The sequence below is a fragment of the Parambassis ranga genome, chromosome 1 (assembly GCF_900634625.1).
Source record: "Parambassis ranga chromosome 1, fParRan2.1, whole genome shotgun sequence".
Taxonomy (NCBI): Eukaryota; Metazoa; Chordata; class Actinopteri; family Ambassidae; genus Parambassis; species Parambassis ranga.
In genome coordinates, this window is record NC_041022.1 from 23,124,429 (window position 1) to 23,152,404 (window position 27,976).

The following is a 27,976-nucleotide window of genomic DNA, read 5'->3' on the forward strand; positions in this document are numbered from 1 at the left end:
GTGTCTGCTATCGTAATCTCTTTGGATTGTTTTTGCTAGTACACCTATTGCATCTATTCCTGTATTTGGATCACCATTACTTATTTGTATTCTTCCAAATGAGAGTCCATACCTAAAATGAGGCTGGGCTGTTATGGACCCCTGAAATGGTCAGCATAATATAAACTATTTAAATTTAAAGGTGGTTTAATTACGTCCATATTTCTACATATGCACATAATACAGACTGAATTTACCTTTGTTATTTTAAATTGACCTTTAATTACTGTGACTCTTCTTGTTCTTCTCTTCGCATTAAACCTTCAAAAACAGATTTAACAGGATGCAGCTAGGCACTGACGCCACAAGATGGCAGCACAGTGTAAACTGGAAACAAAACTAATTTTCTAAAAGACATGAAGGAAAACATTAAAGGCACAAAGCGCAACAACACACGAGGCAAAGAACGTGCTAGTACTGCTCAGTATATAAAACAGTATACATTCAGATGACATTTCCCGTGTTTGACCTTTACAAATGTATGTGCGCGATGCTGAAATGGTCCAATGTGTTCATTTGCCGATGATCTAATATATAAAATATATATATATATATATCACCGCTTCAGATTTCTACAGCAGTTATCTTCCTCCATACTTAGCTTGCAGCCCTGCAGCATCCTCTTTGGTTTACAGGTCAAAAAGCAGGAAGTCTGTGATTAAAGTTAGCTGACCTTCCAAAATAAAAGACTTCCGGTGACATGGCTCGGTAGCTCCGAGGAGGAGTGTGTTTTGGAGAGAGCAGCTGAGGATGCTGGGATATTTTTAGGATGACGGTGATGATGATGAAGATGAGGAGGAGCTCTGACGTCATGCTTTTTTCAGCTCTGCAGTGCTGCTGTGTGACCTGGTAAACCGCTGGCAGCTGCAGGAAGGATTTTTACTTCACACTTTCCCTCCTCTTCTTCTTCCTCTTCCTCTCCTTGTCTCTGCCTTTTGTCTCCATGCGGGTCTCACTTCGGCACCAGCGCAAACACCGGGTTTTGACGTAGCCGCCTCCGCCGCCGCTGCTGCCGCCGCCACCACCGCCGCCGCCGCCCGGGCCTCCCGCTCCTTCCAGCCGGCGGAACCTCCCAGCTGAGCCCGGCCGAGGTGGCCTGGTTCCCGGTGTGAGATGCTGTAGAGCAGCCGGCGGAGGAGATGCTTCTCCCGGACTAAAGAGTGCCGAAAGCCGCAGAGGGAAAGCAGGAAGATGTCCGGCAGGATGCCTCTGACCCCAGTGAGCGAGTCCGAGCAGGTGAGTGATCTTCAGACCCCTCTCTGGTTATTGATTATTGATCACGTTCAATTATTGATGGAGGGAGATGATGTGTGTGACTGAAGGGCGTCACGTTATTCAGTGAGTTGTTCTGATTGACCAACCTGTGTATTGCCACTGGTTTTACTTCTTAATCAGTGCAGTTTATAAAACAGTGAGTGAATTGATACTGTAATCGATTAAAGCCTGCAGTGTTTGATTTAAGGTCAATAGTTTTCATTTTTCATCAATTGATTTTCATAATTGCACTGTTACTTACAGCTTAATGACTGATTAGAGTGGACTTTAGAAACACAGGAAGTGAATGAGCTGCTCAGAAGAGAAGTTAAATATCCATTTATATTCACCCCTAATCTACTAAAAACACAATGAAGATCTATTAAAAAATCTGTCGATATAAATACTATGTAGATCTACATTCTGCTGCCTGTTTTAGTAGCAGGGTCTTTCTTAGTGTTGGGTGGTAACGCTCAGGCTCTGTAAGTTCACTTCAAGCTTTAACTACATAGCTTACAGTCATGTAATGGCATCTGAGTCGTGACTCATCTTTAATAGAGGACTCAGGTGACACCGAGGTTTCTGCACGGGCAGAGCCCACAGCATGTTCACACACCTGAGCTGAAAGTGAGCAGCAGCTTCAGACCTGACGTGCAGATGTTAAACTGTGGCGAACATTAGCCACCCTGTTGTTATAGTCTGTGGTGAAGGCACAGTCAGCGGCTAACCTGAGCCCCGGTGGTGCAGATGAGCACCACTGTTACACTGAATAACAGTGTGCATCCTGGAGGACATCAGTCACCCAGCATCAGTAATCAGTCGTCTTTGTGATAGCGTGTGTTTTGCTGCTTTCATCTGTTAATGCTGTAAATATAGGGAATATTCTATGTGCTTCTCAAATGCCCATCTGTACGGGTCTTGGTATGTGGACCTGTGGATGTTGTGGAGCCTGTTGGACCTTGTAGGAACGCTGGGTAAACCTTATCCTCCACATTGTCATGCTAATGCTGGAATGCTAGCAGTGAGCTATTCTCAGGCCCCTCATCATTCAGCTTCATGCCCTGGTGTGTCTCCCAATCTTAGACCTACCAGCAGTAAAAACACCTCAGAACACGTCAGCAGCTGAGGGCTCTGGTCGAGGCTTTCATCGAGTGTGAACACTAATGATAAGCAAACTGAACAGTACCGTAAATGAGCCTGTGTGGATGTTGTTCATATACACTCTTGCCCAGTCATGCCCTTGTCTCCTGAGTTTTGATCACGCTTTCCTCTGTCAGACATACAGCAGCTACAGCTGGCTCCTACTGTCTGTTTATTATTGATCCTTCCCGAAATACACTGCAGGCCGTGAGCACAGTGATCTGGAAGTCACATTCAAAATTCTAAGATCGTCACGACCGCGTTTAAAGCACGTCTTCCAACCAGTAGCTCTGTGTAATCAGACTGATAATAACTATGAACACACAGAAAATACCACACATTAACCAACAGTAACAACAAAAAGACATGGAGACACAAAATGTTATTTAGATGCAAACCCATTGAGACATAAACAGACACAAAATATGTACAGATGGCAGCAATATGACTACATGGCAACAACTTCATTCTATTATCGACACACAAACAACTGCAAAGACATGAATAAAAGGTACAAAGAGCTCCAGCAGCCACAGACATAAGCACACACATGTTTTTGTTATGTATACAATTCCACATGTGTTAATTCATAGTTTTGATGCCTTCAGTGTGAATCTACAATTTTCATAGTCATGAAAATAAAGAAACCTCTTTGAATGAGAAGGTGTGTCCAAACTTTTGGTCTGTACTGTATGTTTTTGTAAAAGTAAGCCAGTTTTGTGGCCCTCTCTCTTCTACAGCAGGGCTCTGTGGGTGCTTTCTGCATCGGGGGCCCGTTGTCTCCTAATCCGTCGGTGACCCTGCTCCCCGTGTCATGTGCAGTTCATCACAGAGAGTGAAGCTCCACTCCCTGCAGAGGAGACAGTCATTCTCCCCCAGTGATGAATCACTCCTCTATTTTTTTTGCTGAACTGTGAAATCAGCTGCTGGAGGCTTTTTCTGTCACCATGGCAACACATAGCTTTACTATAGGATTCACCCAGTGGGAGTGGAAACCTCCTCCTCCTCCACCCACCTACTTTAGTAATGAGACAAGAAGTCACACGGGGGTTGAAATGCACCTCCACCCTGCTAAAGTCACACTGAAAGTCCCAACTAGACCCTGAACTCTGACCTCTGACCTCTCTGTGGGGGGAGCCGGGGTCAGGGCAAACACTGGCACGATAACAATCCGACTCATCTCTTGGATAGCAAAGAGTAATTTTGTGTTTTTAGGCAACATTAAAAAAAAACTTTACAAACTTATTGGCTTCAGTGAGAAACACACACTCCTATCACAGCTATGTACCACAGCTGAGTTATACAATGTCTGCTGCTGCAATGTGTGTGGCCTGGTGACTGAGGTCAGGTCATGGCACTGAGAAAACCCAAGGCCGCAGAGGGCATGATGGCTGCAGCCACAGATCTGCTGCTGAAGTTAACTTTGAACTATTGTATGTGAATACAATACTGTGGACCAATGCCATGAATTGAGTTTGTGGCTGTTGGCTACTGACCACAATGTTACTTCCTCCATTTTAAACCAACAATAACCAATTAAAAATGGTCATCAACATTTTTTTGAAAAGTACTTTCAGTTTTTACACAGGTCCATGTCCTAACATAGAGGGGGCGGGGTTTAAGAGCTGTGGTGCCAGTCAGCAGGGGGCAATGCAGGAAGTAATCCAAGATTGTGTAATTTCATCATGTGAGAGAATTTTCTCAACATGACATATCAGTTCATATTGAGTGGGTTCTGTGATCCTCTTTTGTAGATAAACCAAACAGGAAAATAGGTTAATTCGTCCAAAATGTCATGTTAAGTAACAGTAACAGTGTCAGCTGGGCTCTGCTTGCAGTCACCAACAGCCAGATGTTTCGACAAACCAAAGACAGTCCTCTGCAGTGACTGTGATCTGTAAACGGAGCCTTAAAAAAGTTCCTGTTTTTAGAGTGCTGCAGGGGGAACTCATCATAAACCAGATTTCACAGCGTGTTTCTGGAATATCAGCGGTTAATAGATAAGGAGAATTCACAGTCATTTTGTGGTAATGCAGTCCCTCACAGGCCTGCACACGTACAGCACCTGAGTCAGCCAGACATCACACTTTATGACAAGTTAGTCATAAAGTGTGATGTGAGGTTTTTACCGTTGAACCCTCTTCATCCTCCTCCTGCTCCCTCTCTTTGGGAGGGCAAGGAGAGCTCTCTGTCACCTCTGCCATGTTCTTTTTCCTTCTCTTCTTCCTCCTCCTCCTTGTTGTTCTCCTCTTCTTCTCCTTCATGTGCAGTCACTAATTCAGGATGTTAGAGGCCGTAAGGTCAGATGTGTCTGTTAAAGTTTCTGAACCTGCGCAGTGAGTGTGTCTGTAACACGCCATCCTTCGGTTGGGGTTGTGTGTCGGCAGTGCTGCTGTGGTGTAACAGTAGAGGTGTTTATCTTCTCAGCGCCGACTCCTCCAGCTGGTTCAGATGCTGTCAGACTGGTTTCTGTCAGCTCCAGTTCCTCTGACAGCCGTCGGCCAGCAGTAGATAATACTGTAGAATAGTCCTAAACCTTCTAGTTAATGAAGGGGCTTTCTGAGCTTTCTGTCCTTTTTCTGTTTTTGTTTAGTTTTTTCTCATTTAATCAAAGCATTTTAGTTCAAGTGATGACACAAGGTGAGCACCTTATTCACTCAAGTAATACAGATCATCTCAAGCACATTCAGTATTTTATCCGACTATATCAATAATAAATTTTATTTTAAAAAGTGTATAAAATGTCAGAAAATGAAAATTGCTCTAGGGTTTAGTTATCATTGTATTCAGTGGAAAACCTTTGCATAGGCCCTCTAGACAAAAAAGAAGTACCAGTGTATTCCACTGTGGCACACCTATCACCATGGCTTTAGAATTAATACTTCTTGTGCCAATTGTGACCAAAATTTGGCATCAAAGAATCAACTCCAGACTTTTCCTGTCCAAATCTTGACTGCAACTCAGCTGTTCACAGAGGCATGTAAACAGCTGTAAAACATCTGGCACTGTTTGTTCAGTTCAGTCCAAGATGATCTAAATGTCCACAATAATCTGTCTCTTTCAGGTTAAGTCTTCAGATGGCCTCCCTGAGCCGCCGGCACCGCCCACCAAGTCGTCCAGCCGTCACAGTCTGCCGCCATGCCGCAGCTCTGTGGCTGCCATCGCAGATGAACAACCGCATGTCGGCAGCTACCGCCTGCTGAAGACCATCGGCAAGGGCAACTTTGCCAAAGTCAAGCTGGCCAGGCACGCGCTGACCGGCAGAGAGGTGAGAACACCACACAGACATGAGACGGCCAGTGACAGGCTGCGCTGTACATTCTCCCACAGACATGTTCAGATACACAAAGTGTTTTCATTCACAACATTTACATATTGTAGCACTTTTATTATCCAAGCCTCTGTATAACTGCAGAACGTGCCTCACAATAGTTTAGGCTGTTTTCTGTTTCAAAGTCCTTCAGTGATCTGTGCACAAATGTATGCAGTGCAAACAGCAGCTGATAAAGGCTAATGCAGTGACTGTGGTTCTTTTACCTTGCTCAGTGTCGGTGGGGTTAAATCTGCTTGAACCTGTGACATCACAAGCAGGAGGCGGCGGCTTTAGGATGAAATATTGATGTTGCAGACGTCAGCAGCTCAGAGCTGGTTGGCCAGGCTATCAAACGGAGAGTGTGTGCATGTGATGTTTTTCCCCCCCTGAACTTATTTTAAGATCCATTCTCTGACAGGAGATGTCACGTGCGACCTATCAGTTGCTCTGTTTCTCTCCGGAGACTGTTGTAGGTGTGATAGAGAGGAATGGGACAGAAGCAGTGTAGAAGAAGGTAAAGGGAGGAGGAGCAGGAGGACAGGGATTGAGGGGAAAGAGGAAATGCTGGTGTTTACTGAATGAATCCTTGCATCTTCTACCCGCTGATTTTAACATATTAAAACATCTGTGCTGCAGTCTGCAGTCAATTCTACTCAGATTTGAATCTATAAGTGATTTCTGGACCTGAGCCTGAATAAAACTTAACAGTTTTCTTGTAAAACTCTTCTCATCTCTTTAACCCATCATACCTCTTCTGTTGCTTAATGTAAAAATCAATACAACACAATGATGTGAATAGATCTACCTGTATCCTCTTAACCCTTCTCAATATTTTTTTTTTTGCCTAAATTACATCTTTCCACATTAGAAAGAGAAAAAAAGACAGATTCATAGCACCGTTTGAATGCATCATCAGTTTATTCTACTCATGTCTCTGTTAAAAGTTGTTCAAAACTAAAGCGTCTGCATCAACAAGATTGTTAAAAACAAAACATTTTGCACTGTTTTGCAAAGAGGGTGTGTGGCTGATGTGCAGAGCAGAGTGAAAAAATGCTTTATGCTACTACTATACACTGTTAAGTGGTCATAACCTCTGCTTTTGCCTCCTCTTGCAGGTTGCCATCAAGATCATCGACAAAACTCAGCTGAACCCTACCAGCCTGCAGAAGGTACTCACTTCCACCAACTTTTTGGACGTTTAGCAGGACACTTGTCACCTAGTGTAATCTTACATTGTCTCTGCAGCTTTTCAGGGAGGTCAGTGTGATGAAGATTCTCAACCACCCGAACATTGGTGAGTCTCCTTCTCCTGCTGCAGAAGCAGCGGAGCTCTCTATTTAACAGTAGTGCACACCACTGAAGAGTAAAGCTCAGTATTACTCAGCATTTGGCAACAGTAGACCTGTCATTTGTCAGCAACAAAATGCAAGTGTTTGATAGCAGTGCTCAGTATTTATCAGCTATTTACTGACTGTTTCACAGCAGTGGATTAGTTTTACCTGGGATCCTCCGGGGATGTGATCTTAAAGGAGATTTTGAAAACTCAGTGAGTCAGCCAGATTTTTAAAGTAAACACACGCCCCTTTCTCTCGGAGCTCACCCCAAAGCCACGCCTCCCAATCACAATCACATTACCTGAAGACAAGGTCTGTGACTTCGGCCATCATGCACGTACCTCTCTGGTGCGCGCAGAGCAGGAAGAGAGTGACAACCAGCCAATACTCTGTGCAGGGTCGCCTCGCAAGATTGGCTGATGTGTTTAGCGTTTTATAGCTTCCACAGATGATTCATATTCTTCGTTTTAAAGCGAAACTGCCGAACTAATCGGTTGCTATCGGATTGTAAAGAGAAGTTACACTAATTTAACAAAAAGTGCATCAGAATGAACTCTACCCGATCTTTAATGATGGCCATGTCTGTATGTGTACAGTAAAAATCACCCACCATATTTCACCTCATACAGGGGTCCACTCATAGCTCTGTGAACCAGCACCTATGTGATTTGGGCTTTAGGCGGTATGAGTGTAAAGTATTTGTCAAATGCAGTGCTCATTATTTGCTATTTGAGCTTTGTAACCTGATAGGTTTGTGATCTGTTGAGGCTTGAGAGAAGCTGCTTCCCAAGGTTCATTCAGCAGAACTGCTGTTCTATAGTCAAGCATAGTTTATTTGTGCTCATTATTTTATTTAGTATCTGACAGTAGAGTCAGTGTTAGATGCTGGAGCTACATGTTTGACAGTAGAGCTCAGTGTTTGACAGTAGAGTTGATGTTTGGGAGCTGTAATGTTGTTTTTTCTGTGTTTTTTTCAGTGAAGTTGTTTGAGGTGATTGAAACGGAGAAAACTCTGTACCTGGTGATGGAGTACGCCAGCGGAGGTAAGAGAGACATTGTTTTTAAGTTTTTAAAGTGCTGAGGTGTGATACATGTTCTCACCTGACTGTCTGTGCCACAGGAGAAGTCTTTGACTACCTGGTGGCTCATGGACGAATGAAGGAAAAAGAGGCCCGCGCCAAGTTTCGCCAGGTGAGATCAGTATCCCAGAATTCACTCTGTTAGTTAAAGATGCATTTTGGAACCATGTGTGAATGTCAAGAAATGGTTAATGGCTCTATCAGAATGATATAATCAGTGGATCTGTGGTCAGCTCTCCTGCTGTGTTCACTTCTATGGGTCTGTGTGCAAACAGAAAAGTTTTAACGGAGACTTCAGGGTAGATTGTCCGTTACTCATTGCCAACCAGTGTTAAAAACATAATAGAAATGCTAATGCTCAAGTGACCCAGCAGGCCACTGAGAAGCCCTTTCTGAATAAAGTTTCTCCTGTGGCGCCATCCTCAGGACAAACTTTAGAATGCACTTTATTCTATAGACAGCCTCAGAGCTCTTTTATTAAAAGTGTGGCTGTCTGTGTCAGATTGTGTCAGCAGTGGAGTACTGTCACCAGAGGAGGATCGTTCACAGAGACCTTAAGGTAAAAATAACTCATATTAAGTTGTTATTTTCAGTTTCTACAGCTTTCTGTTCCTGTTGGAACAGTTGTTTATAAAGTTGTTTGTCTGTCAGGCAGAGAACCTCCTGCTGGATGCTGACATGAACATTAAAATAGCTGACTTTGGCTTCAGTAATGAGTTCACCTTGGGCAGTAAGTTGGACACGTTCTGTGGCTCTCCTCCGTACGCTGCTCCCGAGCTTTTCCAGGTAACACTCGGCTCCTCCTACCACACCTGCCATTCTCTATATAGTTTTTTATATAAACATTACTAATCTGCTATTGTCCTGGTTTACTTGTATTTTCGTAGTAGTCAGTATAAAAAATAAAAATATAAGAAAATTAAATTAAGTAAAAGTCTAAAATGTATGTGGTTATTTTAAGTAAAACGCTGCACCTGTAGACGGTAAGCTGTCAACATCAGTGGGCTGCTGGGTAATGTAGTTCTGCAACCATGCAGGGGAAGAAGTACGAGGGGCCGGAAGTGGACGTCTGGAGTCTGGGAGTGATCCTGTACACACTGGTGAGCGGTTCGCTGCCCTTCGATGGACAGAACCTCAAGGTTAGACCACACTGATACACTGTCAGTTTGATTATGATGTATTACATGTACACAAGCTAGCTCAAACCAAAGAATCATCGGATCGTGTTCAAACCTTAAAAATAATTTACACTAGCAATCAATATATATTAGTAATGGAGCTGTGGTGTGTGTGTGTGTGTGTAGGAACTGAGGGAACGTGTTCTTAGAGGAAAGTACCGTATCCCCTTCTACATGTCCACTGACTGTGAGAATCTGCTGAAGAAGCTCCTGGTGCTGAACCCGGGGAAACGAGGCAGCCTGCAGGTAAAACCAGCACTACGTCCTCAGAGAGCAGGATCCACACTTAAAACTGATCTGTTTACCAAATCTACATGCGCTGCTTCACTGTAACAACAGTGTTATGCACAATACAGACCTAACCAGAAAACCAACAAAAAAAACCCTAAATTAAAGAGAAACAAATTTTTTTGTTTGTGTCAGCAAATCATGAAGGATCGATGGATGAACGTCGGCTACGATGAAGAGGAACTGAAACCATACATCGAACCAGAACAAGACTTCAATGATCTCAAGCGCATCGGTAGGACGCACACACACTCACATTCATTTAGCCAGTTGTGGTCCAAGGCTTGTTTTTAGTGTAGCCTTTGTTCTTCCTAAATTAGTTTCATTTGCAACCAAATCCTTTAACCTGCCCATTAACACATGGACACATTGTATTGAGCATGACTCGGAGTAGTTTTGCTGAGTGTGGAGTGTGTTCTTTGATCAATCAGAGCTGATGGGAACGATGGGATTCCCTCAGGAAGAAGTAAGGAAGGCGCTGGATGGTCAGAAATACAACGAGATGACTGCAACGTACCTGCTGCTGGGAAGGAAAGCTGCAGAGGTTTGTCATTGCAGGTTCTTGTTGTGAATTATAACCTAGCTTAGTGTGAAGCCCCTCTTTTTCCAAATCATGACTGTAAATGAAGCATTCCGTTACCCAGAATCCTCTGTTGTGTCTCTCCATCAGTTTGAGGTCTCCACTGAGTCTTTCTCCAGTAGCAACCTGGCTCAAAGGTCACGACCCATTAGTGATGTGAACGGCTCCAGTCAGTCGCCAGCCCAGTCCCGCACTGTAACAACTGGTCAGAAGCAGCGGCGTTTCAGTGACCACGGTGAGACAAATGCATTGTTTTTAAAACCCAGAATATATAACACAGTGTTCCAGAACCACACCTTGAAGTACCTGTGTTTCATGTCTCAGTGGCGCCCTCTATCCCCCCGTCCGTCTCTTACACCAAGCGCTCTCATGCTAACAGCGTGGAAAGCGACAGGAAGGAAGAGCCAGCTTCACCCATGGGAGCTCCAGACCGCAGGAAGTCAGCCACCGCCTCAGGGGTGAGAGGATGAGGATGATGATTTTTATATCATCGTTTCAAACCGGTGTTCTGAAATACAGATATATGTAGGATGAGTTTCCTTCTATTAGGTACAGAGTGCCTGTTACTCATGAGGTGTGTGCATGCGTGTTACAGAGCATGTCTCGGAGGAACACATACATGTATGACAGGAGCAGCACTGATCGACACTCGGCTGCTATTCCCAATGGGAAGGACAACAGGTGAGGTGCATTCTGGGAGCTGATCACATGCTGAAATTCTCTAGATCAGTATTTGATCTGAAAATATAACTGTGTGTTTCAGTCTAACAGAGGTGCCTGCAGCATCCCCTTCACCGTCGCCGGGGGCAACTGTCTCCTCTGCGCGCCCCCGCCACGTCAAGTCCATGTCAGCGTCAGGTCATCCCATGAAATCCTCCCTGCCTCCCATTGATGACAACGCAGAGTATCAGAGGTGAGCACTTCCTGCAGGAGCATTTTTTATTTTAGTTAGCGTGCTATGTGCTAACAGTACCTCGTCCTCCCCTCCCCCAGCTCCCCTGCCCAGCCCCCATCGTCGCCTTCAGCCTTCAGTGTCACCAGCAGCAACAGCAACACCACACCGGACCGGACCCGCTTCCCCCGTGGCTCCTCCAGCCGCTCCACCTTCCATGGCGCTCAACTTCGAGATCGTCGGCCAGCCACTTACAACGGGCCGCCAACCTCTCCTAGTCTGTCGCAGCACACCGCTGCATCGCTGGCCACGCCCCACCGTACTTCCACCTCACTCATCGGCAAGATCACTTCAAAGTTTGTACGCAGGTCAGTCACCGCTGGGTAACAGCCTAATATGAAGACAGTTTGCTGATTGATTGTCTCTGTCTGCTTGGAGCTCAGTTTTGTCTTTGTTATTTTTAATCTGTCATTAATAAGAAGATGATGTCAATGCACTTCTGGTTTTGCAAGTACAAATGATTTACCTCTTGTTATCAGAACTTGAACACAGTTTCACTGCCCTGCCCCTTTTAGAGACAAGTCATTTGACTCGAATGGGAGGAGTGATGAACTAAATATTTTACATAAGCTAAATATAGCATATATTCATACATTAGATATGTATAAGTGTATATGTATTAGTGACAAAAGCTGCAGAAGCATTCACTCCTCTGATCGTCTACCTGCCCACACACCAGCTACGACACCAGTTATCAGGAGAAAGTGAAACACTGTGGTGGTATACAATGTTTGCAACAATTTAAGACTTGTATCATATGCACCTCAGAAAAAATGCAGAGCTCCAGACCTTGGGGAACTCAGAGGTATGGTCTACACATGCACAGTGGTGCAACAAGGTTCTTTGTTTGAACCTTGGTTTGTCAAACATTAGCTATATACTTCCTGCACATCGATACAAATCAACAGGAAACGGTTTAGTTGGTGTTCTGTCAGTCAGTTCATCTACAGTCTGTGTGTTCAGACCTGCATTTGCTGCTTGTGGCCTACAATCTGCCGGTTCACAGTTTATCATGTCTCCTCCTCCAGGAGTTTATCAGGGGAGCCTAAAGAGGAGGGTCGGGAATCCAAGCCTCGCTCCTTGCGCTTCACCTGGAGCATGAAGACCACGTCCTCCATGGAGCCGGGGGACATGATGAAGGAGATCCGGAGGGTTCTGGACGCCAACAACTGTGATTATGAGCAGCGTGAGCGTTACTTGCTGTTCTGCGTGCATGGCGACGCCCGCCATGACAGTTTGGTCCAATGGGAAATGGAGGTGTGCAAACTGCCGCGCCTTTCACTCAATGGTGTGCGCTTTAAAAGGATCTCTGGCACATCCATAGCCTTCAAAAACATCGCCTCTAAAGTGGCCAATGAGCTGAGGCTCTGAAAAACTTCCTGAAAACTACAAGCCGAACACCTCTGCTCTATGACTTCAATGGCGCCCCCACCAAGTGACGGCAGCCATCTTGTGTTCAGCACTATTCCAAGCTAACTGCTGTATGACTCAGAGAAACGACACCTTATTATAACTTACACAATTAATATTTAATGTTGTCACTAAATGTTGATGCAAGTGAAACCAAATATTAAAACGGCTGACGGCGCAGATATTCACCAGGTTGTGGTTCATCCCTTAGTGTTGCTTCTCGACAACCAGAGAGGATCACAGACTCCAGCGGACTGACATCCAGAACAAACAACAGGGCTAACATCATGACAGCGGTACCTCTGTTCCACCTGTCACTACCTTATGGAGCGAGACATCATGTGGATCGATCCCTGTTTACATGCACTTCTGAAACCTTAAAAAATGAGTTTTTGATGGGACCAAATTCGAGTCCAAGTTTTGTTGGAGCTAAACAATTTGCATGTCGGAGCCTGCTCAGTAAGATAACTGGCTAAACTGCATGTTATCTGGATTTTTACATTTGTGATATAATTGCAGAGCATGCCAACAGACCATCCAGTTACATGGCTTAATCTGATTGCAAACAGTAATGTGGTTTCTGTCGTGCAGGTAAACAGTCAGTAAAGATTGCCACTGTTTAGCCTGTGCAACCCTGCGTGCACACAGAACACACAGAAGAGCTAACTGTGTGTGCTGCACAATGTTTATTATTATACCACCATGCTTTCTGCTGGTGTAAAATACTGTTTTCCCTCAAACTCTGTTGATAAAGAGTGCAGGCTAACACATCATTTAATATCTTGCACAAAAAGCCATCTTTCCCCTTGTAACAGTATGTCCTTGATGATGTTTGTGGTCCCAGTTAGCTACTGTCTTCTGCGTCAGATATCCAACCATGCAAATCATGTTGAGCATCTTAACCAAAACTACCTTGAGAAACTCATTGGCCTTGGCACAAAGGGACTGCTAAATGCTAACACCCCTCCATTTTTTCAGATTCACTTTTATTGCACTCCATTGCATAAGAGTTAAACCTCCTTGTTGGGGAGCATTTTGTGACTTTATTTCATGTTTTGTAAGACCAAAAAAAAAAGTTCATTTGCTTTTAAAAGCAGGCAGATGCCTTAAGGCACACTAGTCACTGATGGTCCTTGTTAAGAAGGGAAGGATGCTGTTTTTAGCTGATATTAGCATAGGTTTAGCACATTTATTGTCATATGTTTTGAAGGAACCACTATAGAACAATCTATAAAATAAAATGATAGAAATTAATAAAACATAGATCCTGACATATATGTAGTCATAGTGAAGTAACATAAGAAATAATCCCAACCGTATACTTTGTATGGGGATTGATAAAGTTGTGGCCTCCCACAGTTCTGTCCTGGTCCACAGAAGGATGATGTCATCATCACTTTTAACACGGCCATCATTGAATTCCTCCTTAATGTGGGGTTGATGTAGTCAGAGGGGGCACAGCAGGTGAAGAGGGAGTTCCTGAACAGAGGAAGACCTCCATCAGACTACAACCCCATAATCTACAAGGCCGTAGCTTTACATCGTCCAATTCTTTTGATAACTGCTTGCAGGTGTTTTCTTGTATGCTGTGAGTTGCACAGGCTACAACAGAGGTAATCCTCACTGTTCACAGCGAGTCCTTCACTCCCCCCCCTGCTGGCTGATGTTAATACTATCGCAATAATATCGGAGCTGCTGGTCAGTGACGTCAGCGCTCAACAATCATGTCAGGTGGCTTGAATGCAAACTCTTTCTCCACATTTACAACTGACAAACAGAATGTGTTTGTGTTATTATGCTGTCTAATAATAATGTGCAGGTACTGATTCCTTTTATTGGTCCTTGTTGTCGACTTTATGTTTTCACCTCTGAAATGTATATTTTGAGGCTCCTAGAAGACGTACAAGATTTATTGTTACATTTTTTTATACACAGTCCTGCTGGGGAAAGGTGGGCTTTTTTTCCACATTATTGGACACATTAACATTTAACCCTTTTTATAGTAGTGTCTAGAGATGTTGGTGACACCGTGATGATTTTCAAATATCAGTTAACACTTTTAATGAGACTTATGATGCACTTAAAGTTCGGCAATGCAAATGTATATTTTAGATTTTATCCGATGTTACTTTTTATCCTCAACAAATCCCATGCAGATCTAAACTAACATGCCCCCCCCCCCACACACACACACACACACGTCATATTTTCCAGATTTTGCACTTTAAACATGTATCATCAGTATTTGTTGTCTTTGTTGATGTCTGTAATGTCAAATCAAGACAACACAGAGATCAAAGAGTTTGAAAACTTGAAACTGGATCCACAATGGAAGCCACACATGATTCATTTAGTCACTCCTCGTTGGTTTGGGTCTTTTTTAGGGATTTGTTGTTTTTTCTTCCAGAAGAATCTACGTTTCTGTGAGCGACATTGTTGCTGCTTCCTGGTAGGCTGAACCACTTTATGCCTTCTGAATGTCTTGGTTTGTGTTTCTGAAGTGACCAGTTGTAACAAAGGAAATTAACCGATTGTTTATAAGTTTGCTTTTTATATATTTTGAATGATTTGTGGCTAATCTTTGGCTGTACATCAGCAGAGCCTCTACAGCGGTCCTGAGGGTTCAATGGTGGCAGTGGTTCTCCTTCCTGACTGAGAACACTTTGTACTGTATGCTGTAGCACTTAAGGGAACAAACTAATGTCACGTCCTTGTCTGACAAGGATGACCGGTTCAAACGTGTGCAAAGTCTGAATATGACGCTGCCTTTGGGTCACCTGGGAAACTCTGTAAATCTGAGCCTCTTACTTGAAAGTAGCTTTCACCTCAGCTTTTAGATAGTCATGTGTACCAGGTGACTGAGTCTGACTTTCAGACTCAGTCACCAACAGGAAAGTAGCAGAAGTCCAGTGTAGCCATGATGGATTCATTTGAAATAAAAACCACAGGAAAAGATCTTCAGTCACTTTGTGTTCACTGTGGGATGAACTGTTTCTAACAGGGTGATTAAAAAACACATGAATGATGCAAACACTGACTTAATCTAACTTCCTGTGTAGTCCTGCAGCAGAGGAGTCCAGGACTGCATGTGCCTCTCACACGGTCAGGGTGATTACATAACCTTCATTTTATTTATTCAAGAGCTACGTTTACATGCTGTACCTCGTTTCGATAAGAAAAGTCTAGGTTTTCTTGATAAGGCATGCACATTTTGACATTATTTTCTTAATATTGTAAAGGAGATTGTAATCTGGACATATCAGATGGTAGTTTTAGCACTGATGTTAGAGCCTTTTGGAAATACAGCATGTGTAATTTCATTGAAGATAGGGTCATTGGATAAATATGTATACCTGTCTTATCAAAAAACTGAAAGTACGTCAGCACATTTTGTCACAGAGAGGCAGCGGGTAGCGTTGAAAGGCTGGGGAGAGGTGGGGTTTTGAGGTCACCTCACTGCGATGAGTTCAATGAGTTATTCAACAGTGGGGTGTCATTATTGTCATTATACTGGTAAGCATCGTAATGTAAATTCAACATAACAATACTGTTTGTAGTGTATGCCAGTGTATTTTAGATTTTAAAGCAGAAACAGTTTAGATTCCTAAATGCACTGCAATAATAGATACAAACTGCTGAAACGTAAGGTGTTTATTGAGACGGTGAACAGACCAGGTTTCACTGTAACAATATGGCTTCCATCGATACTGTCCACTCAGTTCTGTTCTATTTATACAGGCCAGTATCATGAATCACACATTAGCCTCAGAGGATTTTACAATTTGTACTGCAGCTATAGTTAGACACTGATTCACTGCAGGGAACCCTAATAATAGCTTGCACCAATTTTCATAACATCACACAAAACAAATCACATGTACAGTCAAAGACAGGAAGTGGTTTAGCATGCCAATCTTATAATAATAATAAATAATATAATAACCTATAACCTAATATGAAAATAGCCTGCAATGCTACACGAAGGTTTCTGAACGCTGTAGAATTTTCTATGTCTGCATAAATATGACATCAACCTGACCTAACTGGAAAAGAAGAAGCCAATCAAACAAATGAAACACAGATACTCACTTTGTCATTTATTTATCTGTTGTGACCTCTATATGCAGCAATAACAACAGCTGAATGTTTCCTTGCTGATCAGCGATCAGTCGTACACAGTGGTCTGGAAACATTTGAGGTCATTCCTCAGTCCAGAACAGCTTCAGTGTCATCATCTCGCTGCGTGACTCACTTTTTGACGTATAGAGACAGATGTCCCGACATTTTTCTCTTTCCAATTCAACAGTATAAGTGTGAATTCATGGTTCCGTGTCGTAGCTTGTCTGTTTGGTACGCTGTCCTGGCTCAGATGCAGCAAACAGACCCAAACCATGATTCCACCACCCTGTTCAACAGATGGGATGTGTTCTTATATTTGATATCCTTTAAGGCTTCTCATTTAAACCAAATTCTATTCTGGTCTCACCCATCCACCAAACATTTCCCCAGCAGGCCTCTATACGCATCTCTGCCACACACACCATGTTCTCCTGTTGGTGGATTCTGCGTAGAGGTTTTCTTTGTGACGTCACAGACCATTACATGTGTGTTTTTGGAGTGATATTTGTTAGTTGACCACTCATGATGAGGGTAACAATGGTTTAGAAGTTCCTTTGGATGTATGAAATCTGTCTGTGGGTTAGTGGGGTCCAAACTCTTGGAGCCTGATGAGCAACAATAAATCTTGTCCTCAGAAATCTCCTGCGATCAAACAGGGCACTCACTGACATCCTCCATTGATTGAAAGCTTTTCTACTTTCAGGACTTGTTTGAAATGTTTGGGTCATATTTATGCAGAAATCTAGAAAATTCTAAACTTTTAAACAGCCCTGTATCTGTTCTCCTCCTGACTCCAGCCAGTCACCATCCAGATCTACTTCTGTGCAGGAACCACTTCATCGATGTCTCTGCCGCTCTCCAGCCTCTTCTCCATAGTGATGAGCAGTTTGACACCATCCACCACCAGCTGGGCCAGTCCCACCTCGCTTATCCCAAAGGTCGGCACATTGCTCACACAATACAGCACTGGGGATTCTGGGAAATAAAAAGGCAAGTATGAAAAATGAATTGAAAGCCAGAGCTGCTGTCTTGTGTTGAACTTGGTTGTTTAGAGAAAAATACTTGGGGACATATAATGCTAACCAGATCCACAGTTTTAAAGACAACGTCCTCCTTCGACTAGCCTACCTGTTTTGTCCATGCGGATCCTCAGTCTCTTCAAGACTGCCGGGAGTCGCCTGTGCATCGGAAGGTGTTGCAGTTTGAGGTAGACATTGGTCCTCAGACCTGTTCCCACATCTGCAGGAGAGCTCGTCACCCATCCCAGCTGCTGCTTCCAGATGAACGGGTGTCTAAGCTCTCTGTAGAACTCCTCCAGCTGCACACACGCAAATAAAACTTCAAACCTCTGAAGGTCAAAGGTCACACCAGAGAATCATTGAAGGCCCCAGGCCTATATCACTTTCTACCATTTCAGACTTCCTGTCTGGTAGACAATTACATTATATCCTTAGATGTTTCTGTGTAATTTCATGTCATCAGCTAAAAGATAAAAGTATATATGTATTAACCTTATGTCACAGTACATGATGGTGGAATAGGAATTAATAATTTGATTTATTTACTTTGTAAACGCAACATTCCACCTATAATGCTCACAATTCTAACTAAAATCCAGAACTCTAAAATTCTTAAGGTTTTTCTTTTATGTTAGGTTGCACTGACTGTCATTTTAAAACCAGTGATCACAGTGAGGCCTGTCACTGACCTTCTGCAGATTGATGCAGATACTCTTAAAGGCTTCAGCCACATTGCCATCATCTTGTGTGGACACCAGCCTTATGTGGTCCTCTATGTTAACCCAGACTACCAGGCTGCCATCTTGACTCACCCTACATAAAGAATATACATAAATCAAGCATCTGCTCCAAATTAATTGACTCACATAATCCTAATCAGAGGCAGAGTGTAACAGACAGCACCAGTTGCTTTGGTTCAACCAAGTGTAACAGTGGGTGTAGTGTAACTAGGGCTGCTTCTGTACATGCATCTGTAGCAGCTTCGTTGTCTTTGTCAAGGACAGTTTGACATGTGGACAGATACGGCCGGGCTCTTACACTTAATGCCTGACCTGCTCTACCACCTAGGCCTTAGCTCTCCTCCTCATACAAGAAACCGCACTGACCAGACTGCCCTTGCATCAGGCCAGTCTCGAGCCACGCCGATACGGAGCTGCCAGGAGGACGGTGGGTTCAGAGTCAGCTCCCCGCACTGCTCCTCGTTCGGCTTCTCCAGCAAGAGGAGTCGACCCGGCCGCTCCTCCTCCAGCCGCTGCAGAGCTGAGAAAGACAGGAGATTCACAACATCTCTTAGGTTAGCGATCCGGACCCGCATGTTCTATTCTCTACAAAGGATTGTTATTCTGGTCTAGTTCAAGCTGGATTTCCAAGGGGCAGTACCAATGGACACACAATATACTGCTTCTGTTGTATAGGCAACAAATGAAACATGTGACATAGGCAGAACTATGACCTGACTAGTATCAACAAAACACATGGTATGCCACTTTACTACAAAAATGAATGTGGAAAACAGTGACTTAACACATCAGGCCTGTGGTGCAATAAGGTTTGTAAGGTGACCTGGATGTAAGGCTAGAGGTTAGCAACACACTCTAAATCAGCTATTGTATTAGATAACATGTAGTACCTTTCCTTGCCAGCATTAGGAGCTGCCTTCGCTCTCCTCGGCTGCAGTGTGTTGGGAAGCAGAAGTCTTCAACACCTCGAACGACACTGACCTCACAGCGTACAGCATATGACTTGTCCAAGGCATCACCCCCCTGCACACACACACACAATGGTAATAGAGCCTTCTCCAATCATTTCCAGTGTTCTGAGCTTACCTTCAGGTTGTCATAGTTGAAGTCACTCTCTGGAGTCAGGCTGGTGACCTTGTGTTCATGATATGACTCAATGATTCGATCAAAGAAGTCACAGAACAGGATGTAGGACTGAGCGTCGCCAGCAACACACCCGACAGACGCGGGGCCTGACCAGTCACCTACATACAGCACAACAACATTACATGTATTTTAACTTTGGAGTAAGCCTTATTCAATCTGGAGAACAGGACAAATAAACATTCATGAGCTGTATTTTGCAGTATAATACAGTTTAGTCAGCATCAGTTGTCTGTTGCTCCAGATAACCCCAGATTGATCCCTGATGACCATCCTACCACTGTGACATCACCTGGTTCCTCAAGGCCTGGACGGATGACATCATCAAAGATGACTCCACTCTGGGTGCAGCGGTTGAACTGCCTGCGGTACATGGCCGGTGTGAGGATCCGTCCCATCCAGGTAGTGTTCCTGCACAGGTCTGGAAACTCTTCCTCAGGGGAACCTCTTTTCAAGTGGAACTGGGACATGGGGTCAGGAGGAACCAAACTCTGAGCACACAGGAGGAGACGATGAGAGGATTTCACAATATTCCTCTTGTATCAGTATAATTTAACATACACACTATATTAAATAATTGATAACGTGGGCAAGCCCAATTTGTGGAATCTGTGATCAATACACACCAGTAATAACAGCAACAGTGAAGCATCTGGGCTCAGTTCATGTGTTAGTGATAACAGCTTCCATGTAGTAATTATCACTCTCTAGGAGGAAATATCAATACCAAAATAATATCGACTGTCACATCAACTGCTGCTCAGTGAGCTTTAAGTTCTGGCTGAGTGTAGAGATTACTGAACGGTAACATGGATCATATCAGTTACCTCTAAAATCGGCCGGTACCTCGTCTCCATGGGGAATGCAACAGGAGCTGTAACAAATATATAGATACAGATATCAAGTCTGCAAATTTAAACATGTTACTTAATGAATCATTGAGTCAATCCTAAAGACAAATAATGATGGAATCTGGATTCTTACAAGGTTAAAAAAAGATGAAGTGATATAAAAATACAGAGAATACAAAAACTTCTTCAGACACCAAAGATCATGTATCTGTGTGAAATAAAACTGTAGCCGGTCAGACGTGGTTATCTCTGAGTTATCTTCCTGAGTGAAAATCACAGGCATGCAGGGAAAACGATGGGACACTCACGTTTGACCTTCCACATGTCGTCGGCTTGATGGCAGTTCCAGGCGGCCGTTAGCACAACAAAAGGTCTAAGAATAGTTGTGTTGGTCCTGAGCAGCTCATCCCGCAGCCTGCAGGGCTCCGGTTACAGTTCAAACAATATCAGCCTTTTTATAACCACACGGCTGCTATGTTCGTACTGCTGTGAAGGCATGCTCTCATCCACCAGGAGAGATGTGTGACATCATTCTTTGGTTTTTGAAGTAAAGGGCACCCTCTTAGGCTAACAACTACATCAAATAGTGGTTAGGGAAAGTATCACATCGTTTGATTTAAGAAGCCACAACCATTAATTATTGTAAATACAGGAAGCAATGTACAAAACTAGATAGCAACAGCCAGAAGAGACACAGACATGGAAAACAGAAGATAACAAAGAATCTGGTAGGTGAAAAAGAAAATGGAAGAGATGCAGGGAACACAGAGGAAGAGGAGATGGACCAAATACACAAGGTGTAGGAAGGAAAACAAAGACAGGAAGTAAGACTTTCAAATGAAAAAGTAAAGGGTGCCACAGAGAAACACAAGACAATACACATTCAAAAACAAAACAAGCAACAAAACCACAACAAAAACCATGGACATGGACAGTAGAGGGCGCTGTGGTTTCTGTTAAGATACTGAAGCTACTTCTTAACATAATGTGCTGTACTATAGTTACACAGATTTGCTCACCTGCCATCTGGAGCAACAGTTTCAGTGTCTTGCGCAGGTGAGAGGTGGCACACCCACCTGAGCAACAGCCAACCTATAGTCTAGAGCTTTATGGTAATTGAAGTAAAATAATAATAATAATAATAATAATAATAATCTCAGTCCTTGATATTAATGTTTTTCTCTGCCAGGACATGGAATTGCACAGACAGCAGCTGTGAATCTCTGCTCTCAAGAGAGATCACGCCATCACACCAGAGCTGCTGTCAAGCCTGAAGCTCCTGTCTGATCTACAGAAGGACAGAAAGTACAAGCTGGAAGAACAGAACAACAATATAGTAGACTATATATTGTGTGTGTGGGTACATGTTCCTATACCCACATGACAAAAATTCAGCCAGCCATTAAAAACAGTTATTGTACCTATGTTTTTTTTTATTTATTTAATTGTAACACATTATTATTCATTAATAAATCTATTTTATTGTATCTCATTATCACAATTTCTCTGCCATCTTTAAATTTTATTTTAGGCTTATTAAATTGTTAAACAACATAACATAAACTGACCAGAAACTTGAGCAGATGTACACAAAAGTCCTGCGAGTAGACAATCAGACCGATGATTCAAAATGTGTGAAAATCAGGGTCAGACATTAAGCAGAGATATTCAAAACTGAAGATGCACCACTGTTTAGTCAGTATGCAACATACATATAAACAGAACATTTTTTTAAGTTTATTGAAATAATAATAATTATTGTTAATTTCAAAAAAGGTCTTAAATAATGACAAAGATGTTTCATTGTAAGAACCTGGTCATAACATTAAGACAGAATCACAGAATGATCCTAATGTTACATTCATGTTAAACTCAATGAAGACATGAGTATATGACATACTGTACTGTACAAAACATTCGCTGAGGATCTATGGTTAAAACAACATCAGTCTGTCAACATTAGGCTGCGTAACTGATGGCTGTTGATAAACTCAAAACGACACACAGTGTTACAGTCGCTATTTATTATTTGTTTTACCTTATTAGTGCAGCTCTGGGATTACTGATCACCATCAGTATGAGCTGCTAACACTGAAAAAGAGTCTCTCCCTCAGCTTCAGCAGAAGGGGTGCAGCTGCAGTTATACTTCTCTGTAGCACGTGCATGGATTCAAACACTGAATAAATAAATAAATAAAAGTAATATAACGCACCAAACGAGGGCCGAGAGTTTTCTACTCACAGCTAAGTCATGTCATTAAAACATCAAAATAAAGTGAGTACTTTATTAATAATAATTGATTTTATCCCTGAGAGCACTGTGTCCATGTTAGACACATGATTAGAACAAAAAATGATCAGAAACCATTTTATAGTGCACGATCAGTCTTCTCTTGAGAACATGTGCAGTAAATACACAGCTGCCTTCTTCCATCACATCCCTAAACGTTTGCCAGATTTGGTCAAACCTATAGAAGAATGCCTAAAACTGCTCTAAACCCGACATGTCCACCTTCACTTTAAAGAACAGAGTGTCGTCCTTGATGTATGCAGCATTCTGAGGAGTGTCCAGCATGTCCAGAGGAATGAAGCAGGGAAATCCCACAGCAGTGTTGCTTATTGCCTCAGCAGCGGGCCGTTGGAAGCATTTGTTTGCTGGGTCAGGTCTGAAGCTGAGGCTACGGTGGTTAGCGGCTCCACTTTGATCCAGAATGGACAGAGAAACAGTCTGCCTGAAAGGCCATGGCAGCAGAGCGTCAAAGTCTCCTGGCATCAGGACCACATACAGGGAAAGGTGAGTCCCTCTCCCCTCCCCATCCCCATTCAGATAGGCTTTGATCGCCATTTTGTAGCCACAGTGGCCGGTGTAGAATGGTACGCTGCTCAGGCATGGCGGCTGACCTTTGACCTCGGCTTCCCTCTTTGTCCTGAAGTCCTCAATCTTCCAGATCAGTTTCCCGTCATAGGACGTCGTTTCGAGTTCCTGCAGACGCTGCTTGTTGAGGTCGAGCTGAGCAGAGTGGAGGTCCAGGAGACCCGATTGACGCTTCAGCTTCTTCTCCAAAGTTCCTGCATGAAGAAAGCACAAACAATAATTATACAACAGCTGTGCTTGGTTTGTTTTTTTAGATGTACTAACAATCCCAGTCAGTTCAAAAATATAATGATGTCAGATTTTATATTCTGTCAAGCAGTGACCCCCAGGCCTGAAAAATGAAGCCCATGCTAAGTGTGATTAATGCAGTTCTCCTCATGACCTCTGGGGGTCTAACAGTGAGTCAGTCCTTAATGTTAGGTCTAACGTTGCAGCAGAAATAAATAGGTTTACAGCCTAGGAGCTAAGTTAGATAGCTGATTAGGCATATATGCTGAGTTTCATCTGTCCTGTCTAGTCCCAGTTTACTTGCCCATTTGATCTCTGAGAGCCTCAGCTGAGGACACTTCCAGCATCACAGCATCCAGAGACTTTCTGAGCTGCTCCAGCTCCGCGAAACCAGGACCCAGTCCCTGTGCCACCTGCTGGACGTCCAGTTGGAGGGCGGACAGGGTGTCCTCCTGCCTGCTCAGAGTCCTCTGATCACACCCAGAAAGAGACAGGGACACGTTGTTTCATTATGCTGCTCTGACTCTCAGGACAAGATCAATATTTTATGGTTGAGACCTGGTTCAGTAAGTAACATTGTTGTAGCTGTGTGGAGCAGACAGGATGATCAACTTTAAACTGTGAATTAACCTGAGCTGTAGAGATGATGTGTTCGTGGCTGCTGCTCTGCTGTAGCAGCGGCCTGATCTGCTGCTGCATTCCTGTAACCAGTAAACTGTCAGTGTTGGCATCTCGCTGTCTCAGCAGCGCCTCCTCCTGGAGAACCTCCACCTGATCAAGGAGACAAAGGTCTGAGGTGAACACACGTGTCTGAAACCACTCCCTACTCCCTGGTACCTGTATAGGGAGTTCAATGTAGGGCACTCTACAGTGAACTCATGAGGAAGCATAGGGCCATACATAGGGAGTCATTTCTGACACAGCCATTCCTTATGATGGTGATGCTGATGTGAGCTTCTTCTCTGTGACGTCCAGGCTTGTTTTTACCTGTTGTTCAAGGTGTGTGTTGCTCCTCAGTACCAGCAGCATGTGATGATTGACAGCAGCGTCTTCGTGCAGCATCACAGTCCCTCTCTTGCCCTGCATGACACACCAGGTAAGAAGAAAACCAGCTTATCACAAATATTTGATTTGTCTGTTCGATAATCTCACCTGTACAGAGCAGCCAAACTTCTTATAGGAGCAGTCAGTCTGAACCTCAGGACACAACTCTCTGTGCTCCACCAGCTGGAAGACAAGAAAAATACTTTTACTGAACGATTTAAATTTGTTCAAAACGTGACTCTGACTCTACTCTACATGTAGTACTGTGTGCACTGTGTGTGTTTATGTGATTACATACTACACTGTTGGTGTGTAATGTCACATGTTTCCAAATCATCCAAAGTAAGGACTGAACTGAACTGAACTGAAGAAGCCACTCGGAGGAGTGGCGAAACGTCTTCAAAAAAACAATCCTTGAGTCCAGTTGCCTCAATTTAAACTCTTGGAAATACACAAATTGGGCCACAATAACGGTTTCTTGAGTACCACAAAGGCTGCTCTTATTTAACAGACTAAATATCCAAGGCCTTATAGCACGGCAAATTCCAAGACACCCTGCTTGTATCCTCTGGTATGCTGGTATCAATTGCTACAACACAGCAGCAATTGATTTTCAGTCTAGATGGGCCCAAAGTCATGGATTTGTTGCCGAAACACAACCAGTCAGAGACTGTTGATTGTACATATAATGTGACTGTGAGGGGGAGCTCACCTTGTGTCTGGGGACTTGCTGCGAGCAGCCATCAGGACAGTCCACCTCTACCTCCGGACACGAGATGTGCACGTGATCCTGCAGAGTCACCAAAAACACACTGTGAACATAACAGATGACTGTCGTGGAACACAGGAAGGTCAAACACAGAGCTCTTTAAGTGCATCCTTTAGGAAGTAATGGCTCAGAGATTCTTCAGGCCCTGTGCAACGTTACCTGGATGAAGCTGAGCTGCAGCGGCTGCCGACAGTGAGGGCAGGGCTCCCTGCGGTGAGGACAGGTTTTGGTCATGTGCTCCTGCAGGTATCTCCTCTGTAGCGCCACCCTGCAGCCCGGATTGGTGCACTGCAACACCTCATAATGACATGACCTCAGATGCTCCTGCAGATGATGCACAGATTTTTCCCATAATTCTTCACTGCTTGAACAGGAAACAACTTGAACGGACACCGACATGGTCCCACAGTTTGGCCGTTAGAGCCGGGCCCAGACAGGAGATTACCTGCAGGTGGTTTAATGTGACAACCGAGGAGCATGCTGGGGAGTTGGTGCAGTACACGTCTAAACCAGAGATCTCTCGTTTGCAGCACTTATCCTGAAAAACCTGTAGGGGGAAAACATTTCTTCAAACTATTACTGACAAACACATCAATAAGCTATGATGCTGCACTGGCAGCCATGTTTCATCCATCCACGGTGGAGGAGTAAGCAGCCACAAAGCCAGGAGACCAACACAGAGCTAAAAGAGCAAATACTAGATTTTGATTCTTCGGGTGTAACCATTACTGCACATGTCTGACCTCTGCTGGTGTGATGACTGTCTTGTCCACTGGGCAGACTGGGCTGGATGGCGATGAGCTCTCCCTAAAATGCAAAGCAGACAGACATTCAACTGAAATGCAGCTTCAAGGTCAGCCTGTCTGAGTGTGTTGCCCCGGTTCTTACAGCAGTCCTTGGAGGCAGTGGAAGCAGTAGATGTGTCCACAGGAGTTCTGCTGGGGGTTGAGCACCACCCCTCTGCAGATGGGACAAACAAACTCCTCCCTCAGCTTCAACACAAACTTCAGAGAGTGCTGGATGGAGGTCAGCTCCGCCTCCCAGGATACCAAGGAGCCCGTCGATCTCATTTTGGACTCCTCGGACTCCAGTCTTGATCCCTCTGACTGCAAAGTGGATTCCCGGGACCCGCCCAAATTTGGATCTGCTGTTGCCATGAGTCTGCCAGTGATCATACACAGGTGAGTTGATCAAATGAATCACTCATTCATTTTACACATTTTTAAAAACGACTGCTGTATCATGACTTTTGGTCATGTGCCTGATTGTTTCGGTGCAGTTCTATTTATCTGTGTGATTTTTCATGCACCGCGATGCAGCCTAAACTCTGCATCCAGGTGATGCAACAACACACTGAAGAAAAGATTGCTCTAGGGCACCTGGACCTGTTTTAGAATAGAATAGAATAGAATAGAATAGAATAGAATAGAAACACTTTTCTTACTTACTATTCATCGAAGCTTGGAAATTTCACTGTTGCAGCAGCCAAATACAGGCACTCAAGCATACCAAAGAAATAACAAATATACCTCTAACGGTAAAAATAACAGTATAAACATTATTTACAGCAAGATAAAAATAAACACAGGTGCAGAAACAAATGTAATGCAGGTATAAATATAAGTCTGAATCGGATCAACTTTTAAACTGTAGTTAACCCATACGACCAAAAAAAAACACGGTGAATATTACTTAAAAAAACCTTCTGATTATCAGGGTATGATTGATTATAGGACATCTGAGTATTTGGATGTTGTGTGTGTTATGTATGTCAAAAAACCTCGCTGGAAATAGACTGTGATCATAGTGTGGCCTATCTGTGAATACAGGATCATTATATTACAGCAATCTGAACCGTCCAGACCAGACCTACCGCTAACGCATCAGTGTGTGTTTTACAGCAGATCTAATACGTGGTGCATTCAGGTACCTGTCGTGAGAACAGCCTCGAACTGAGTGTGCACCATAGACCGTATATGGTGTGTCCTTAGGGTCGCGATCGCTCGTTTGAACGTCATTTGACGTCTCACGTGTCAGTGACGCGCACACGTGGTTTGACATTACTGTATGGTGATAAATAAAGATATTAACCGGAGTGACACACATGAACAGACTAACAGCAGCGTGTGAATATGAGCGCTGATATCTGAACGTGTGGAGCTCTGCAGGGGAATCCCCGCCGCTGCTTCTGCCCTCACAGCTGAACCTACAGTAACCTTAGCTCCCACTGTGTCTTTGTACGGATTTAAACTATGAAAACGAACACGCGCAGCTTTCTCGCGTTTATACTTTTATTAAAGTTTCTGGTAAGTCTCGCAGTTCCCGCGCCGCAGCTGCTTTACTTTCATTTTCAGGTCTGTCCCGCCAGCCGCACACACTGTTGAGCTGTTGTTGTATTTTCTTACCTCAGTCACTGAAATCCCCGCGAAGTCATTAAACACCTGTAAACTGCCGGCCGGCAGGCACAGCAGATCGATCCTATCGATCGGTGTGATCAGGAGAGCAGCCGCTGCAACAAGAGGAGGAAATCAAAACTGCAGGAAGTGACTTAACATCAGCAACCTGCTGCTGCTGCTGCCCACCGTCATTACTGAGTGGTAAACATGTCTCCTACGACAACAT

At 43.7% G+C, this 27,976-nt stretch overlaps 3 protein-coding genes across 5 annotated transcripts; 1 reads left to right on the forward strand and 2 right to left on the reverse strand.

Annotated features, from left to right (window-relative positions):
• Positions 1-839: 839 nt before the first annotated feature.
• On the forward strand, positions 840-15,511 carry mark1 (MAP/microtubule affinity-regulating kinase 1). The gene is made up of 18 exons (XM_028410593.1): positions 840-1,275; positions 5,498-5,701; positions 6,862-6,915; positions 6,992-7,040; positions 8,058-8,123; positions 8,201-8,271; positions 8,662-8,718; positions 8,811-8,945; positions 9,197-9,298; positions 9,464-9,583; positions 9,761-9,860; positions 10,057-10,169; positions 10,296-10,440; positions 10,530-10,663; positions 10,801-10,886; positions 10,969-11,118; positions 11,199-11,465; positions 12,186-15,511. The coding sequence occupies exons 1-18, from the start codon at positions 1,231-1,233 to the stop codon at positions 12,526-12,528; spliced, it is 2,241 nt and encodes a 746-aa protein (XP_028266394.1). The 5' UTR covers positions 840-1,230; the 3' UTR covers positions 12,529-15,511.
• Positions 15,512-16,271: 760 nt separating this feature from the next.
• LOC114439511 (creatine kinase M-type) lies at positions 16,272-20,819 on the reverse strand. Of its 2 annotated transcripts, none has more exons than XM_028411493.1 (9): positions 20,748-20,819; positions 20,416-20,462; positions 19,881-20,079; positions 19,532-19,689; positions 19,336-19,468; positions 18,812-18,965; positions 18,395-18,518; positions 17,815-18,004; positions 16,272-17,661 (listed from the first exon to the last, which is right to left on the reverse strand). In XM_028411493.1, the coding sequence occupies exons 1-9, from the start codon at positions 20,761-20,763 to the stop codon at positions 17,501-17,503; spliced, it is 1,182 nt and encodes a 393-aa protein (XP_028267294.1). In that variant the 5' UTR covers positions 20,764-20,819; the 3' UTR covers positions 16,272-17,500. The 2 variants fall into 2 exon arrangements, with proteins under 2 accessions (XP_028267294.1, XP_028267303.1); XM_028411502.1 differs by lacking the exon at positions 20,748-20,819 and adding an exon at positions 20,573-20,702.
• A 1,558-nt stretch (positions 20,820-22,377) lies between these two features.
• Positions 22,378-27,925, reverse strand: traf5 (Tnf receptor-associated factor 5). 2 transcript variants are annotated; one of them, XM_028410879.1, is made up of 11 exons: positions 27,760-27,925; positions 26,243-26,515; positions 26,098-26,161; positions 25,800-25,901; positions 25,514-25,678; positions 25,298-25,375; positions 24,694-24,768; positions 24,529-24,621; positions 24,172-24,312; positions 23,846-24,011; positions 22,378-23,507 (listed from the first exon to the last, which is right to left on the reverse strand). In XM_028410879.1, the coding sequence occupies exons 2-11, from the start codon at positions 26,509-26,511 to the stop codon at positions 22,921-22,923; spliced, it is 1,740 nt and encodes a 579-aa protein (XP_028266680.1). In that variant the 5' UTR covers positions 26,512-26,515; positions 27,760-27,925; the 3' UTR covers positions 22,378-22,920. The 2 variants fall into 2 exon arrangements, with proteins under 2 accessions (XP_028266680.1, XP_028266676.1); XM_028410875.1 differs by lacking the exon at positions 27,760-27,925 and having other exon boundaries at positions 26,243-27,731.
• Between the last annotated feature and the right edge of the window lie 51 nt (positions 27,926-27,976).